At 41.8% G+C, this 14736-nt stretch overlaps 1 protein-coding gene across 2 annotated transcripts in view; it reads right to left on the reverse strand.

Annotated features, from left to right (window-relative positions):
• Positions 1–12726, reverse strand: part of TMEM33 (transmembrane protein 33) — a 33337-nt gene extending 20611 nt beyond the window's left edge. The window contains exons 1-2 of one of the 2 annotated variants that reach the window (XM_068543026.1): positions 12644–12726; positions 2556–2623 (exon numbers count right to left, since the gene is read on the reverse strand). In XM_068543026.1, the coding sequence (XP_068399127.1) occupies positions 2556–2600 (45 nt within the window). In that variant the 5' untranslated portion in view covers positions 2601–2623; positions 12644–12726. Of the gene's footprint in view, positions 1–2555; positions 2624–2791; positions 2919–12643 lie in introns of those variants that run through there. The other variant, XM_068543025.1, reaches the window with a different exon arrangement.
• Between the last annotated feature and the right edge of the window lie 2010 nt (positions 12727–14736).

Here is a 14736-nt window from a genome sequence, read left to right on the forward strand (position 1 = left end):
AGGTGTTAATGGCACCTGACATTGTGCCATTATTCACACCTCCGATTTTATGACTTTCTTCATCCTCTTGAAGCTCCCTGACAAGTCTTAGCCTGGTTTCTGTGGATTTCCCTGGATTAAACTTCCATATATCACTTTCTTCTCCATTTTTTCCTCATTCTATCTTTTCTTTTACTTCATTTTGCCAACAGATGTGTCCATTATCACGAGTGCAATAACTTAAAATCGGTTTTCTCATTCAAACTGTATTGTGTATTCAAATTCTAAAGTGGCTTTTATATTTTTTGATAGAACCTACACAAACAATTTTTACATCAAGACCCAATACAGACACATGTGAGTATATAAAATAAACAAAAACCTCACAAAAACAATATTTATCTTTACTATGTGTGATAAATTTTGGTATTTTGTATTCTATTTAATGTTTTATAAACAGTGTTTCCATGAAAAGGATTTCAAATCTCACTAATAGGTCTTATCCTGGAGTCTAAAACACTGCTCAAAGCAATCTAACTTATCATTTGAAAGAAGATATAAAAAAAGCTTTGGGGAAAAATGCAAGTATCTTTTGAAATTCAAGGATGCTTTTAATTTTATTGCATGCTTTCTAACAGCATGCAGGTAATTTCAGACATATGCCTCCACTTCATTCTACCCAATCCTACTACTGTTAACTCTTCTAAATTGAAATGATCACCAGTAAGTCAAGCGGAAGCATGAATCCAGCTTACAGTGCTCAGTTTCTCCACAAATATTCAGACTCTACATGATAGTTTGAAATTTAATTTTAGAACATTTCTTTAAAACCTATTTGTTTACGATGTTCATTTGGTGATAAATCACTGAACTGTGCATTTCATCTTGTACACTTTTATGCATGTGCATTTTACTACACAATTAAAAAAGCGTATTGGTTTACATTTTAAGAGTGAACTGGGCTTCCCTGGTGGCGCAGTGGTTGAAAATCTGCCTGCCAATGCAGGGGACACGGGTTCGAGCCCTGGTCTGGGACGATCCCACATGCCGCGGAGCAACTAGGCCCGTGAGCCACAACTACTGAGCCTGCGCGTCTGCAGCCTGTGCTCCGCAACGGGAGAGGCCGCGACAGTGAGAGGCCCGCGCACCGCGATGAAGAGTGGCCCCTGCTCGCCGCAACTAGAGAAAGCCCTCGCATAGAAACGAAGACCCAACACAGCTAAAAATAAATAAATAAATTCATTAAAAAAAAAAAAAGAGTGAACTGACTATGTTACAAATAATTCAGGCAAAAAATATAATGCATCTTTGGGTGAAAAAACTATTGAGGTGAAAAATTATTCACACAATCTTGAAGTATCATGACATAGAACACTTTTTATTTACAAAGGGAAACAAGTTATCTTTACAATAGAGAATCTGGTGGACACCACCTTCACCAAATGATCAAACTTATCTCCAATGATGAGATAAATCAACATAAAATGTTTCCTGATATATATAATGCCCTGAGAAGAACGGAATATCACTTATTTAATATTCCTACCAAAATGTTTAACCTGAATCTAGTCATCTGTAGGGGGAGGGGGGGAGGGAATCAGACAACTCCAATTTGAGAAGCGTTCTGCAAAACAACAGGTCTCGACTCTCCAAAGACAAAAATGGGAGGAGAAGGACAAGGGAACTGTTCCAGACTAAAAGGGACCAAAGGCCAGGAAACGCAATGCACACTTTCTGATTGAGCCTGGATAAGGAGGACAACTGAGGAAATCGGAATATAAATTGTGTATTAGGTTGATAACATTATCAACGTTAAATTTCCCAAATTTAACTGCAAAAATTGCTGTGATAACGGCACTGTGGTCATGTAGAAGAATACTGAAGTACTCATGGGTTAATGATCATGATGTAAGCAACTCTCAAATGGTTCAGCAAAATTAAGGGGAAAAAAAAAAAGAAAGTGTGCATATAAAGAGACGTTGCAAATGTTTGAAAAGAAAAACGTCACTCGGCTCAGTTCACATACTTAGTGTTTAAAAGTAGAGGACAATTATGCTTCTGGTACAAGAAACTAGTAAGCAGCAGACCTGCATCTTAAAAATAAAAAAGTTACAAAAGCATAGTAACATTTCTCTTCGTAAAACGACGAAAGGAAAAGAAAACGACCGCTCCCCTCTTTCGGCTTAAAAACGGGCAGAACGGTTCTGGGCCAACACGCGTGTGCGGAACAAGGCGTGTGTCACGCCTCGATCTCAGGTGGCATCTTCAACCTTAGGACACAGGACAGGGACCGAGGGGTGGGAAGAAGCAAGAAGGCCTAATCTCCGCGGCATACAGGTGGGCATGCAGGTGAGGGCCACCTGCTCCAGGCCGGCCTGTTGTCGCTTCAGAAACAGAAACCTGTAGCTCCCTCTAACGTCTTCGCTCACGGTCGGCCCTCTCCCCACCCCCACCCGTACCAGTAATCCCAGTCCTGAGAGCAAGGAGCCTCTGGAACGCCTCGGACCCGACTCCCAACACTTCCTGCTCCTTCCTAACTTGCAAATCAAGCCACACGGCCCTGCCCGCTCACTTACCACTGCGCCCGCCCCTTGGGGGCCGTTCGGGGCCGTATCCGCCATGGGGATCTCACGCGTCTGGGACGCTGCAATCGGAAAGGGAAAAGAGCGAAGGAAGGTCAGCGTCGGGGCCGCGACACCGGGAACTGGCTTTCCTGCTCCCGGCGGGAGTTTCCGAGCCTCCACAGAGCAAAGGACTCGCCGCTTCAGTGCAGCGGACTGTCCCGCGGGTACCCGCAGCGGCCGGGAAATACCTGTCCGACACCACCAAGAGCAAAGCTGGGTTTCTAGAAAGAGCGGAGCGAAGGCGGAGCTTCGGAACAAGGCCCAAAGGGCCGAGCTAAGGCCGCCGGCTCCAGCTTATTGCCGAACCCGGAAGTGCTCCCCTCACTTCCGTGGGGAAGAGGCGGTGACGCAGAGGGGAAACCCGCAGCGGTGCCCTGAGGCATGACGGGAAGTGTCGTTTTTCTGGCTTCGGCTTCCAGTGTCGTGCACGCCCGTTGCTCTGTAAGCTAAGAAGCGGGGCTGGCCAAGCAGCTTTTGTCTCATCGTCACAGCTCAAAGATGGTCTTCCCTGCCCATGGAAAGCCACAAAGGCTCTCTACTCCCTGATATAGAAGCCTCAGAAATGTCTTCTTTGCTGTTTTGTTCCAGGGGCTCACGAGGCCCTGTGGTGCTACTTCCAACATTAGTTATTTCAGCAGGCGCTTCCTGAGGCCTGCTGTGTGACAGGCTCCATACTTGGCAAGGAAGATAAAAAGATGGTTGTGACACAGACTGCGGGAGAGATAGGCAAGATGAAATCACGGCACACTGCTTGTGTCCTGTGCAGAGAGGCCGAGTTAATCACAGGAGGCCCTAATCAGAGGGGTCTGGGAAGGGTTCCTGGAAAATCTAATTCTGGCCCTAGGTTTTGAGGTAGTTCAAGGAGAAGGTAGCTACATGGGGGAGGGGATTGCAGACGGCAACAGAAAGCGCGTGAAGCAACATGACAGAGAACTTGTTCAGTATAACCACAATGAACATGCCATTGGAGGCGGGGATGGGCGTGGGAGGCGTGTGTGTGTGTGTGTGTGTGTTCGGGGGAGGATGTGCATTGTGCAAGATCTGGGTTAGAGAGGCCAGCAGGTGTGCTAAAGAGAGGATCTGAACTTGACCCGAAATCCAGAGAACCATGGTACAATTTTAAGAAGTGTGACATTGTGAGACATAAAAAGATCACTCTGGATACAGGATAAGAGGATGATCAGAGAGGCAAATCAAAAGCCTGGTGCTTAATAGGGAGGCCATTGCATATATATAGCAGAGAAGTGATGGGATTCTGAACCAGACAGAGTTATGGGGGAAGAGAAGAGGAAAGATGACTGGGAGAGGCCATCCAAGATTTGGTGACTGACTAGATATGGGTGTGCTGGAGAAGAAAGGTCATCTTTTGAGACCTAGAGAAGAGCTGCAGAGAAGGAAGACTTAGAAGAGCAGGACACTGAGAATAAAATCTGAGGGGTTTGGGGGGAGGAAGCTGACTAGAGATTTACAGGCAGCTGGTACCCCACTTGAAAACCATGACTCTGTAATACTCTGACTTCTCTTAGATGTGTAGATTTCCACCAGTAGCCATGAGTGGTTTAGGAGCTAGTGCGCTGTAGCTGACAAGTCAAATGGTGCCATCTTGAAATCACAGTAGGGGCTTCCCAGGTGGCACAGTGGTTAAGAATCCACCTGCCAATGCAGGGGACATGGGTTCAAGCCCTGGTCTGGGAAGATCCCACATGCCACGGAGCAACTAAGCCCATGCGCCACAACTACTGAGCCTGCGTGCCACAACTACTGAAGCCCGTACGCCTAGAGCCCGTGCTCCGCAACAAGAGAAGCCAGCGCAATGAGAAGCCCGCAGACCGCAACGAAGAGTAGCCCCCGCTCACTGCAACTAGAGAAAGCCCACACACAGCAGCAAAGACCCAATGCAGCCAAAGATAAATAAATATTTTTTTAAAAAAGAAGCTACAGTAAACTTCTGTTTTTCTAAGGCCACTGCCCAAGTTCAAGTCCTCAGGATCTTCAGCCTGGATTACCCATCTAAGGTAAAATACCACATCTTCTGCACTCCTCACATATCATTTACTCCATATTTTTATAGCACTTATTGAAACTGTTCACCTCTGATTGGGACTCGAACCCAGCCTAAACCCAGAATGGGACTTGAACCCACAGACTTTTAATTAGAATCAGTCAACTCTTGTCTGGACTTACTGAGGCTCAGGTTCTTTGTGTCTCAGTGCAGAAGGAATTCATCGAGAGGCAAAGTGATAGGCAAGAAGTAGCTTTATTAATATAGGACGTCTGTGAGAGATGCAAGCAGGTAGGTGAGGGGGCTCTGCCCCAAGGATTAAGTGGGCTACATTTTTATAATCAAAGGAAAGTGGAGGAGGGAGAAAAGACCCCCTTCTTCCTCATTCTTCGAGTAGCCGTCAGGTTTACATCAGTAGTTCCTCCTTCTTATGGAGCAGGAGAGTGTCTGACCTTATGAGGTCAAACTAGGACTGTCATAAGCGTTTATTCAAATCAGCAGAGGGGTGGTAACATTTTTCTTTCACTTAATGACCTGGGGCATATCTCCTGCTTTATAGTTAAGCAAGCCTGCTTCGTTCCACGACGTTTCTTTCTTTTCTTTTTTTTTTTAAATTTATTTTATTTATTTATTTTTGTCAGCATTGGGTCTTCGTTGCTGTGCACGGGCTTTCTCTAGCTATGGCGAGCGGGGGCCACTCTTCATTGCGGTGCGTGGGCTTCTCATTGCAGTGGCCTCTCCTGTTGCGGAGCACGAGCTCTAGGCGCACGGGCTTCAGTAGTTGTGGCACACGGGCTCAGCAGTTGTGGCTCGCAGGCTCTAGAGCGCAGGCTCAGTAGTTGTAGCACACGGGCTTAGTTGCTCCGTGGCATGTGGGATCTTCCCGGACCAGGGCTCAAACCCGTGTCCCCTGCATTGGCAGGTGGATTCTTAACCACTGCGCCACCAGGGAAGTCCCCACAATGTTTCTTGAACGATTATTAACTTACAGTGGTCTCCAAAAGTTCCCTAGGTTTCCCTATCTATAATCCCCTACTGGGATTTCTACAACTACCTGTATAACTATCCTATTCCATCCCGATTGTCATCACTCTCTAACGTTTCTTATAATTATTTGTGTACCTACCAGGAGTGCATGTGTATGTGTGTGTGTATCTCTAAGCTTGATCTGCCATAACAAAACATCAGGCTGGGTGGCTTAAACAACAGAAATTTATTTCTCACAGTTCTGGAAGCTGATAAGTCCGAGATCAAGGTGCTAGCAGGTAGGATTCATTCTGAGGCCTCTTCTCTTAACTGGTAGGTGTCTGCCCTTTCACTGTGTGCTCACATGGCCTTTCCCAGGTGGGTGCATGTGTAAGGAGAGGGAGGGAGGGAGGGAGAGAGAGACGGAGAGAGAGGGAGATCTCTTCCTTTTTTAATAAGGCCACCCTGTCCCATCAAACTAGGGGTCCACTCTTATTACCTCACCCTTAATTACCTCCTAAAAATCCTATCTCCAAATATAGTCACATTATGGGTTAGGGCTTCAACATATGAATTTTGGAGGGACACAGTTCAGTCCATATATATGTTTTACTGATTTAAAGGATCCTCTTATTACAAAAATACTAAAATATAAGTGTCTTCTATTGTAAATTCCATATAGCCAATTGATTCTCACAGAATACTGTTGATTTTTGCTGAACTCTTGTATACATAGCAACATATGGTTGCAAATGATGAACCAGTGTAGTTCCATGAACGTTGCTAGATATTTTTGTTAAGCAGTAAGATGAAAGTGGCATATATTGAAACTTTACTCTTTCAACAATGATGTGATCAGCTTCTTTGCTGACTTGAATAATAGTTTCTGAATATTGGAAGACTGCTTACTCAGTTTTTTAATGCTATTCACAATGTAACAGCTACAGACATAACACACTTTTAAGTTTAATCTATATTATTAACATTCTCTTCATCACTTTTAAGTCTAGACTATCAACAAAACAATAAATCAAGCCCTGATTTATGGTGTTTGCTGATACTTCCATGGTGTAAATGCTCCCACCATGATCAATTTCAAACTGTCAACATAATGTCACTGAACATGTAGTTGGGAAGAGATGAGCATTACACCCCATTATATAAGATTTCCATTGTGTAGATAACATAGAAATAAATAAAATATCTAACATTGATAATGGTATACAATATAGTGATGTAGTAAAAATAATTAGGAACTGAGTTTTGAATAGTATCATTTTTAATATAACTTATTGTAAATATATATAATTAAAAATTTTAATAACAGTTGTGCATAGCAGCCAGCTCACCAGTTCTTAAGAACTTGACAGTCAGCTTTTGCAAGCCAATATGAGCTGGGTCCTACATACCACTATGTGTCTTTGTTTATGACATTCCCTCAGCCCTTTCCTCCCATTTCCTTTAGGTATTAGAATTTTCCTTAGTTTAAAAAAAAAAATTGAATCTTTTCCATGGAGCAACATGGCAGTTAAACCTTAATCAAAAGATTAAATTTAGCACCATGAATGTAGTGGGTTATCTTGACACTGTCTCCTGATGTGGCATAATATTCACAACATTCTCTAAAGAAATTCTTGGCAGATTATCTACTCCAAATCAAATACAGCCCATCTAGACCTAACTTTCAGTTTACAGAAAATGTAAAGAGAGTAACAGGTTAAAGAACACCATGAGATAAAAATCAAAACGCAGTGCCTTCTACAGAATAACTGGCCTGGACCCTTCAAAAAGTAAGTATCAGGAAGCAACCTATATGTCCATCAACAGAGGAATGGATAAAGAAGATGTGGTACATATGTACAATGGAATATTACTCAGCCATAAAAAAGAACAAAATAATGCCATTTGCAGCAACATGGATAGACCTAGAGATTGTCACACTGAGTGAAGTAAGTCAGACAGAGAAAGACAAATATCATATGATATCGCTTATATGTGGAATCTAAAAAAATGGTACAAATGAACTTATTTACAAAACAGAAATAGAGTCACAGATGTAGAAAACAAACTTATGGTTACCAGAGGGGAAAGGGTGGGAGGGATAAATTGGGAGATTGGGATTGACATATACAGACTACTATAAATAAAATAGATAACCGTAAGGATCTACTGTATAGCACAGGGAGGTCTACTCAATACTCTGTAATGGCCTATATGGGAAAAGAATCTAAAAAAGAGTAGATATATGTATAATGAGTAACTGATGCACTTTGCTGTACAGCAGAAACTAACACAACATTGTAAATCAACTATACTCCAATAAAACTTTTTTTAAAAGTAAGTATCATTATAAAAGGTGGGAGAGTTATTCCAAATTAAAAGCATGTACAAAGTCATAATAGCCAAGTGCGTGATTTGATTGTCTAGATTCTAGATTGGGAACTAGCAATAAAAGACATTTGGGGACAATTACAGACATTTGATTATGGAATGGATATTAGATGACATTATGTGATTATTGTTAATTATTTTTGAGGGGTGTGTGATTTACAGGTAAAGTTTCTGGATGTCTGCAACTTGTATTCAGAAGTTTCAGAAAAAAAAAAAAAACTAGGTAGATGGATGGACAGATAGAACAAAAGCAAATGTAGCAAAATGTTAACAGTTGTTCAATCAAGGTGGAAGATATGAGTATTCATTCTTATTCTCTGATTTCATATCTGTGTTCAGATTTTCCATATTAAAAAGTTTAGAAGGGACTTCCCTGGTTGCACAGTGGTTAAGAGTCCGCCTGCCAATGCAGCAGACATGGGTTTGAGTCCTGGTCCCAGAAGATCCCACATGCCGCGGAGCAACTGAGCCGGTGCGCCATGACTGCTGAGCCTACGCGCCACAACTACTGAGGCCCGTGCGACTACAGCCCATGCTCTGCAACGGGAGGGGCCACCACAATGGGAGGCCCATGCACTGCGCAAAGAGTGGCCCCCGCTCGCCGCAACTGGAGAAGGCGCGCGCAACGACGAGGACCAAATGCAGCCAAAAAAAAAAAAAAAAAAAAAAAATTAAAAAAAAAAGCTTAGAACAGAAGGGATTTTGTTATAGCAATATAGTGCCTTCTGAGTTTTAATATGTCAAAAATCATACAGTAATTTATTATCAGGTATTGTATATAACGATCAATCAACTGACAACTCAATTTGGTCCTCCACTGGTATTGAAAACAAGTAATTGAAAGTGAACAGCAGCAGAATATGCCACTTTGCTATAAGGGTTATTTGAAGCTGAAGGCAATTGAGAAGCAGTAGGTACAAGCTCTCTGCCCTCTCCTCCATTTGCCTAAAAACAGAACATAAATTTGTAAAGTTCTTCCTCCTCCTCTCTCTACCAGGAAGGACAAAAGTTACCCTTACCAGCCCAGACATGGCACCAAAGCAATCTATTGTACATAACAAACTTTACTAACTAGCCCTTATTTTCCATTAGTTCCCGTATATATTTGCCTTCCCACAATTTACCACCCTAGAAACTCAAAAGTCCTTTTCCTTTATTTTGTCACTTCTCTTTTGTTGAGATGCTACGTAAGCCCAAGTTCTAACCATTCCCCATGTGTATGAATCACGTTAATAAACTTCAGTTTGTTTTTCTTGTTACTCTTTTTTGTCAGTCTAATTTATAGGACCCCAGCCAGTGAAACTAGGAAGGGTAGAGGGAAAAGATTTTTTTCCTCCCATGCGAAAGTCACCCAGATTGCAAAAGGATTTGTTTACATGGTTACTGAGTCAAATTTTTTCTCAATATCTAACCTGATATTTTAAATTGTCCCTTTGTTCAGTGCTCTAGAAAATTTGACAGCTACTGAGCTCAGAAGGTTGAGTAAGATGCCTTTCAAAATGTGAAAAGGAGGTCAGAAAGAACCAGTGTGACAAGTTCTCAGAAAGATAACTTTTAGGAAAACAAGTACATGGAAGTTATGGTTTGGTCCATGCCATTAAAAGTATCAGTGCCAGTATATCTTTTAGAAAACCTTTTTGTACTCTCAGGGGTACATGTGTCACAGAAGTTAGTCATTTGCCATATTTACTTTATATTGTTTCTTTTTTATAAAACAATACGTATACAGTTGAAACCCATCCCCATTCCATTATCCTAACTATCCAGAGCTACCTCTTCACTGAACTTACTATATTCTTTCTGTTCATGTTCTTATACTTGTCTTGCATATGTATTTATTACCTAGGTACATGGAGAATAAAATACAGTACAGTTTTGTATCCTTCTACACTTTTAATAGATGGTACCATACTTCATGTATCCTCCTGGAAACCTACTTTTTTTCAGTCAACATTTTGCTTAAGTTGTATCCACGTTAGTCCACCTAGACTTAGTTTACTTATTCTAGTGATAATTACTATATCCTACAATATTTATGAATTACCAAAATTAATCTCAGTGATGAACATTTAGTTTTTTCCCTTTAAAATCAATTCTGCAGTGAACAGCTTTGCCTGAGCGTTTATCTAGAGTAAATATTTGAAGTGGAATGGGTAAGCCATAGGGTATCTTCAACCTTGCATATAAAAATAATTGCAGGGACTTCCCTGGTGGCGCAGTGGTTGGGAATCCGCCTGGCAATGCAGGGACGCGGGTTCGAGCCCTGGTCCGGGAAGATCCCACATGCCTCGGAGCGACTGAGCCCGTGCGCCACGGCTGCTGAGCCTGTGTTCTAGAGCCCACGAGCCACCACTACTGAGGCCTGCGCGCCTAGAGCCCGTGCTCCGCAACAAGAGAAGCCACCGCAATGAGAAGCCTGCGCAACGCAACGAAGAGTAGCCCGGGCCTGCCGCAACTAGAAAAAGCCCGTGTGCAGCAACAAAGACCCAACGCAGCGAAAAAATAAATAAATAAATATTTAAAAAAAAAATAATAATAATTGCAAATTTACTTCTCTGAGTGGTTGTACTTAGTGTATGAGAATATCCCTAATCCCTGCCAACACTTTTTTTTTTTTTTAAATAAGAGTGCAGAGCCTTTTTTTTTTTTTTTTTTACTTATTTATTTATTTTTGGCTGCATTGGGTCCTCATTGCGGTGCACGGGCTTCTCATCGCGGCGGCCCCTCCCGCTGCAGAGCACGGGCTCCAGGCGCGTGGGCCCCAGCAGCTGCGGCACGCGGGCTCCAGAGCGCAGGCTCAGCAGCCGCGACGCACGGGCCCAGCCGCTCCACGACACGCGGGATCCTCCCGGACCAGGGCCCGAACCCGCGTCCCCTGCACCGGCAGGCGGACTCCCAACCACTGAGCCACCAGGGAAGCCCTTGTTATTTTTAGTTCTCACCAATCTTACGTGTATGAAATGGCATATCATTGTTTTAATTTGCATTTTCCTAAGTCGCAATGAGGTTGAGCATCTTTTCACAACTTTATTGGCCATTCAGGTTTTCTCTTCTTTTGCCTCTCTTTCTATTGTGTTGTTTGTCTTTTATTATTATTATCCATTATTATTTGTTGGAGTTCTAAAAATTTATGTTTAAATGTTAAAATTATGTTTTGATACCAGTCCTTTGTTATGAGTTGAAAAATTTCCTTTCACTTTCAAAGCTGAATCAAAATACTAAGTGAATACAGGGGGGATGGATGGAGGAACAATCTGTCCCACAACCTTAGACCCCAAGCTGAACCAGAAACTGCCAGGCCTGGCTCCATGAAGCTGCTAAATTAAGATAAATGAAAAGGGGGCACAAACCAGGTTGCTTTCCAAATCTTGCTGATTTATGAAAGATGATATTCCCCATCAAAACTCTTTTTAATAGTTTGACTTTGTTTTCCTGACTGAATCAACTTAATCATATTATTCTAACAATTGAGTTATTTTGATTTCATTCTCTTTGCCTCTTCTGCGTTCTCAGATGTGCTGAAAATACACTAAAAAGGACCACAGATCTACATCTACAAGTACAGCTTACAATGGAGGTTCTAGAAAGATTTCAAAGAAGAAATAATTTCTTTTGAATGGATAAAAATAAGGAGCTAACTACCATTCTTACAAATGGTGCTCACTTTTAGTGACAGATTTTCTTTTTCTATTGTCTTTCCCTGGAGCTTAAGCCTCTCAAAGTCAGACTGTATTTTCTTCATTTCTGTGTCATTCCCCCAGACTTCAAACAAAACTATAGACGCTGATATGGATCCCAGGACAGTGTTTCAGGAAATTTAGGGACAGCATAAAATATACTGAGGTCATAGTGGGAGAAGTTGAAACCACTTTGCCAAGACATTTGGTACCGTAAGAGCTTTCGCTGTTAATGTTGACTATTGAATGCCATGACATCTATCATTTTTCTTCTGTGGGAAGTATTGTGAACAGTTTTGTGATTTGTGTTATGTTTGATGTATGAATGATATATCACCCCCTTCTTTGTTTTTGTTTTTTAACAATTGGAATTTGTCTTTTTTTTCCCTAGTGTATTTCTTTACTTTCTTCTTCGATCCATCTGTTTGGTAGTGTTAATTAAATAAGGAGGCCATTAGACCAAGGTGGTTCTAATACCTTATCAGCCTACTAAGCAAACCAAAACCTAAGCCTGTTCATACCTCAAGGTTAAGAAATCAAAACCTAAAGACAACCAGTTGCAAACAGCCAACTAGGCTTTTCCAAATAAGGCAAACATTTAAGCTGTAGCCAATCAAATAGTTCCCTTGCTTTGCTTCTGCCCTTCTTCTATAAAAGTCTTTCCCCTAACTCCTGTCAGTGGAGCTTCTAAGTACTTCCGGTTTGGCAGTGCCGGATTAGAATTGATTTTTGCTGAGATAAACTCTTAACATTTTTAATATACCTCAGTTTATCTTTTAACAGTAGTGAGATAACTTCCCAAATCTACATGGTCATCTTAGTCAGGACTCTCTTTATTGCAAGTAACAGAAATTAAGCCCAAATGGACTTAAGGGGGAAAAGGGACAAAATATTGATAATTGGCTACTTTGAAGAGACCAGAGTTAAATGATCTTGTAACAGGCATGACTGGACTTAAGAGTACAAATGATATCAAAGGAATCTGTGTTCTGGTTTCTGCTTACCTCTGAGTTGACTTCATTGTCAAGCTGATCCTCCCTTAACTCCAATTCATATTCCACCAGGTTAGCAAGACCAGCCCATAGAAAGTGCTTCTTGCCTGGTACTTTCAAATAATGGTCCAAGCTTGATTCTCAGTGGGTCAAGTCTGGTCCTATAAATTCTTAAACCAATCAGTGAGACAGAAGGGCCAGGCTTGGGTCATTCACCCACATTTGTTTAAATGGAGTAGTAAGAGAAATATGTGTGGCATCAGCCTCATCTGAAACTCTGAGTGTGTTGCTATGAAAAGAATGAGGTATGAATGCCAGGAAAGCAAAAACAATATAATTCCACTTCATCATTTTTTTAGCTCATGCTTTTTATATTTTTGCTTTTTTTTTCAGTGCCTGTCAATCAGTTTCTACTTGATAAGAGTTTCCATAGGATGAGGGTCAAGTTCTAAGTGTTACCCAGCTTATTTTAATTGAAAGAGAGAAAATTCTGCTGTAACACAAACCCTGTAGCTGAAGCAGTTGGCTACCAAGAGGCCATTACTCCATTTGGCTAGAAATTGGCTGATGGAGCAAGAATTGATTCCAGAGTTATTGATGATTTGGCTCTCCCCAGTTTTCAAGGGGAATTCTACTGAACCATCAAGTCATCAATTTGCTCATTTCTGCTTCCATCAGTGATTAATGATCCTGTGGTTGGATAGAGCATTTTTGCAATTGCTAAGTGCTGAGTCACTCATCTCATTAGGAATACATTCCTACTTTTATTTACTGCCCCAAAGTAAGCTCCATAAGCTCTGCAGTTACAGTGTGAGGTCTTAATATGTGTGCGTGTGTGTGTGCGTGTGCGCGCGCGCGCGCGCGCGCGCGCATGCGCCTGCCTTTGTCCTTGACTAAGCTATTTTTAATCTCTGTAATTAATCAGCAGTGTTTATTATTTTAGTTTTCTATTACTGCTTAAAGAAATTACCACTAATTCGGTGCCTTAAAATAGCACAAATTTACCATCTTACAGTTCTGGAGGTCAGAAGTCCCACATAGGTCTCCCTGGGCTAAAATCAAGGTATCTGCAGGACTCTATTCCTTTTTTGGAGACTGTAGGGGGAAATTCATTTCCTTGCCTTTTCCAGCTTTTAGAGGCTACTCCATTCCTGGCTTCTTGAACCCCTTTTCCCATCTTCAAAGCCAGCAATGTTGCATCTTTCTGACCATCCTTCTGTGGTTAACAGCACCCTCTGACTGTTTTGCTTATCCTCTTCCACTTTTAAGGACCCTTGTGATTACATTGAGCTCACCTGGATAATCCAGGATACTCTCTCTGTACTAAGGTCAGCTGATTAGCCATCTTAATTCTATCTGCAAACTTAATTCCCCTTCGCCATATAACCTAACATATTTACAGGTTCTAAGGGTGAGAATGTGGACATCTTGGAGGTAGGGGGAGACAAGCACTATTCTGCCTTTCACATCCTCAGACATATAAAAAATTCTGCCTGGGTGGAGGTGGGATTGACTTCTCTACCCACCCACTCCTGTAGAAAAATCCAGTTCTGCTTCCATTTGTAAATTCATCCAACATTTCTTTACTCCATGTAAATTTGACTTCTCCTTTGAACCACTTTTAAGAAATTTCCCAGTTCTCTCATCACTTAATGAGCTACAGAAAATCTTTGACATGTGTTTACACATAATTTCTTATTTTATAAATATTATACATTTATAATATGTCATAGTTTTACCTTGTTTTGAAAATATATCAGACACTTAGCTACTAGAGATAGCAATTAAAAAAAAAAAAAAAATATATATATATATATATGTTGGGCTACACCCCGCAGGCTCGGAAGCCCCGCACTTGCCCAGCTTCAAGACGGAAGAAAGAGCATGGAGTCAGCAACAGAGACTTCAGTGGTTTAATGGACAGGGGGATTTACATGTCTGAAGCAAGGTCCTGGAGCGACACCCCTACCGTGGACAATGGGCAGGATGTGGCAGTAGTGTCTGCTCCTGGGGGGCGGAGGTGGGGAGCGTGGAGGGGATTGGGGGTTACCAGTTATGGGGGAGTTGACATCAGGTTGGCTCATCGGTTACCAGGGAAACTAGCA

This window comes from Eschrichtius robustus, chromosome 4 (genome assembly GCF_028021215.1).
Source record: "Eschrichtius robustus isolate mEscRob2 chromosome 4, mEscRob2.pri, whole genome shotgun sequence".
Taxonomy (NCBI): Eukaryota; Metazoa; Chordata; class Mammalia; order Artiodactyla; family Eschrichtiidae; genus Eschrichtius; species Eschrichtius robustus.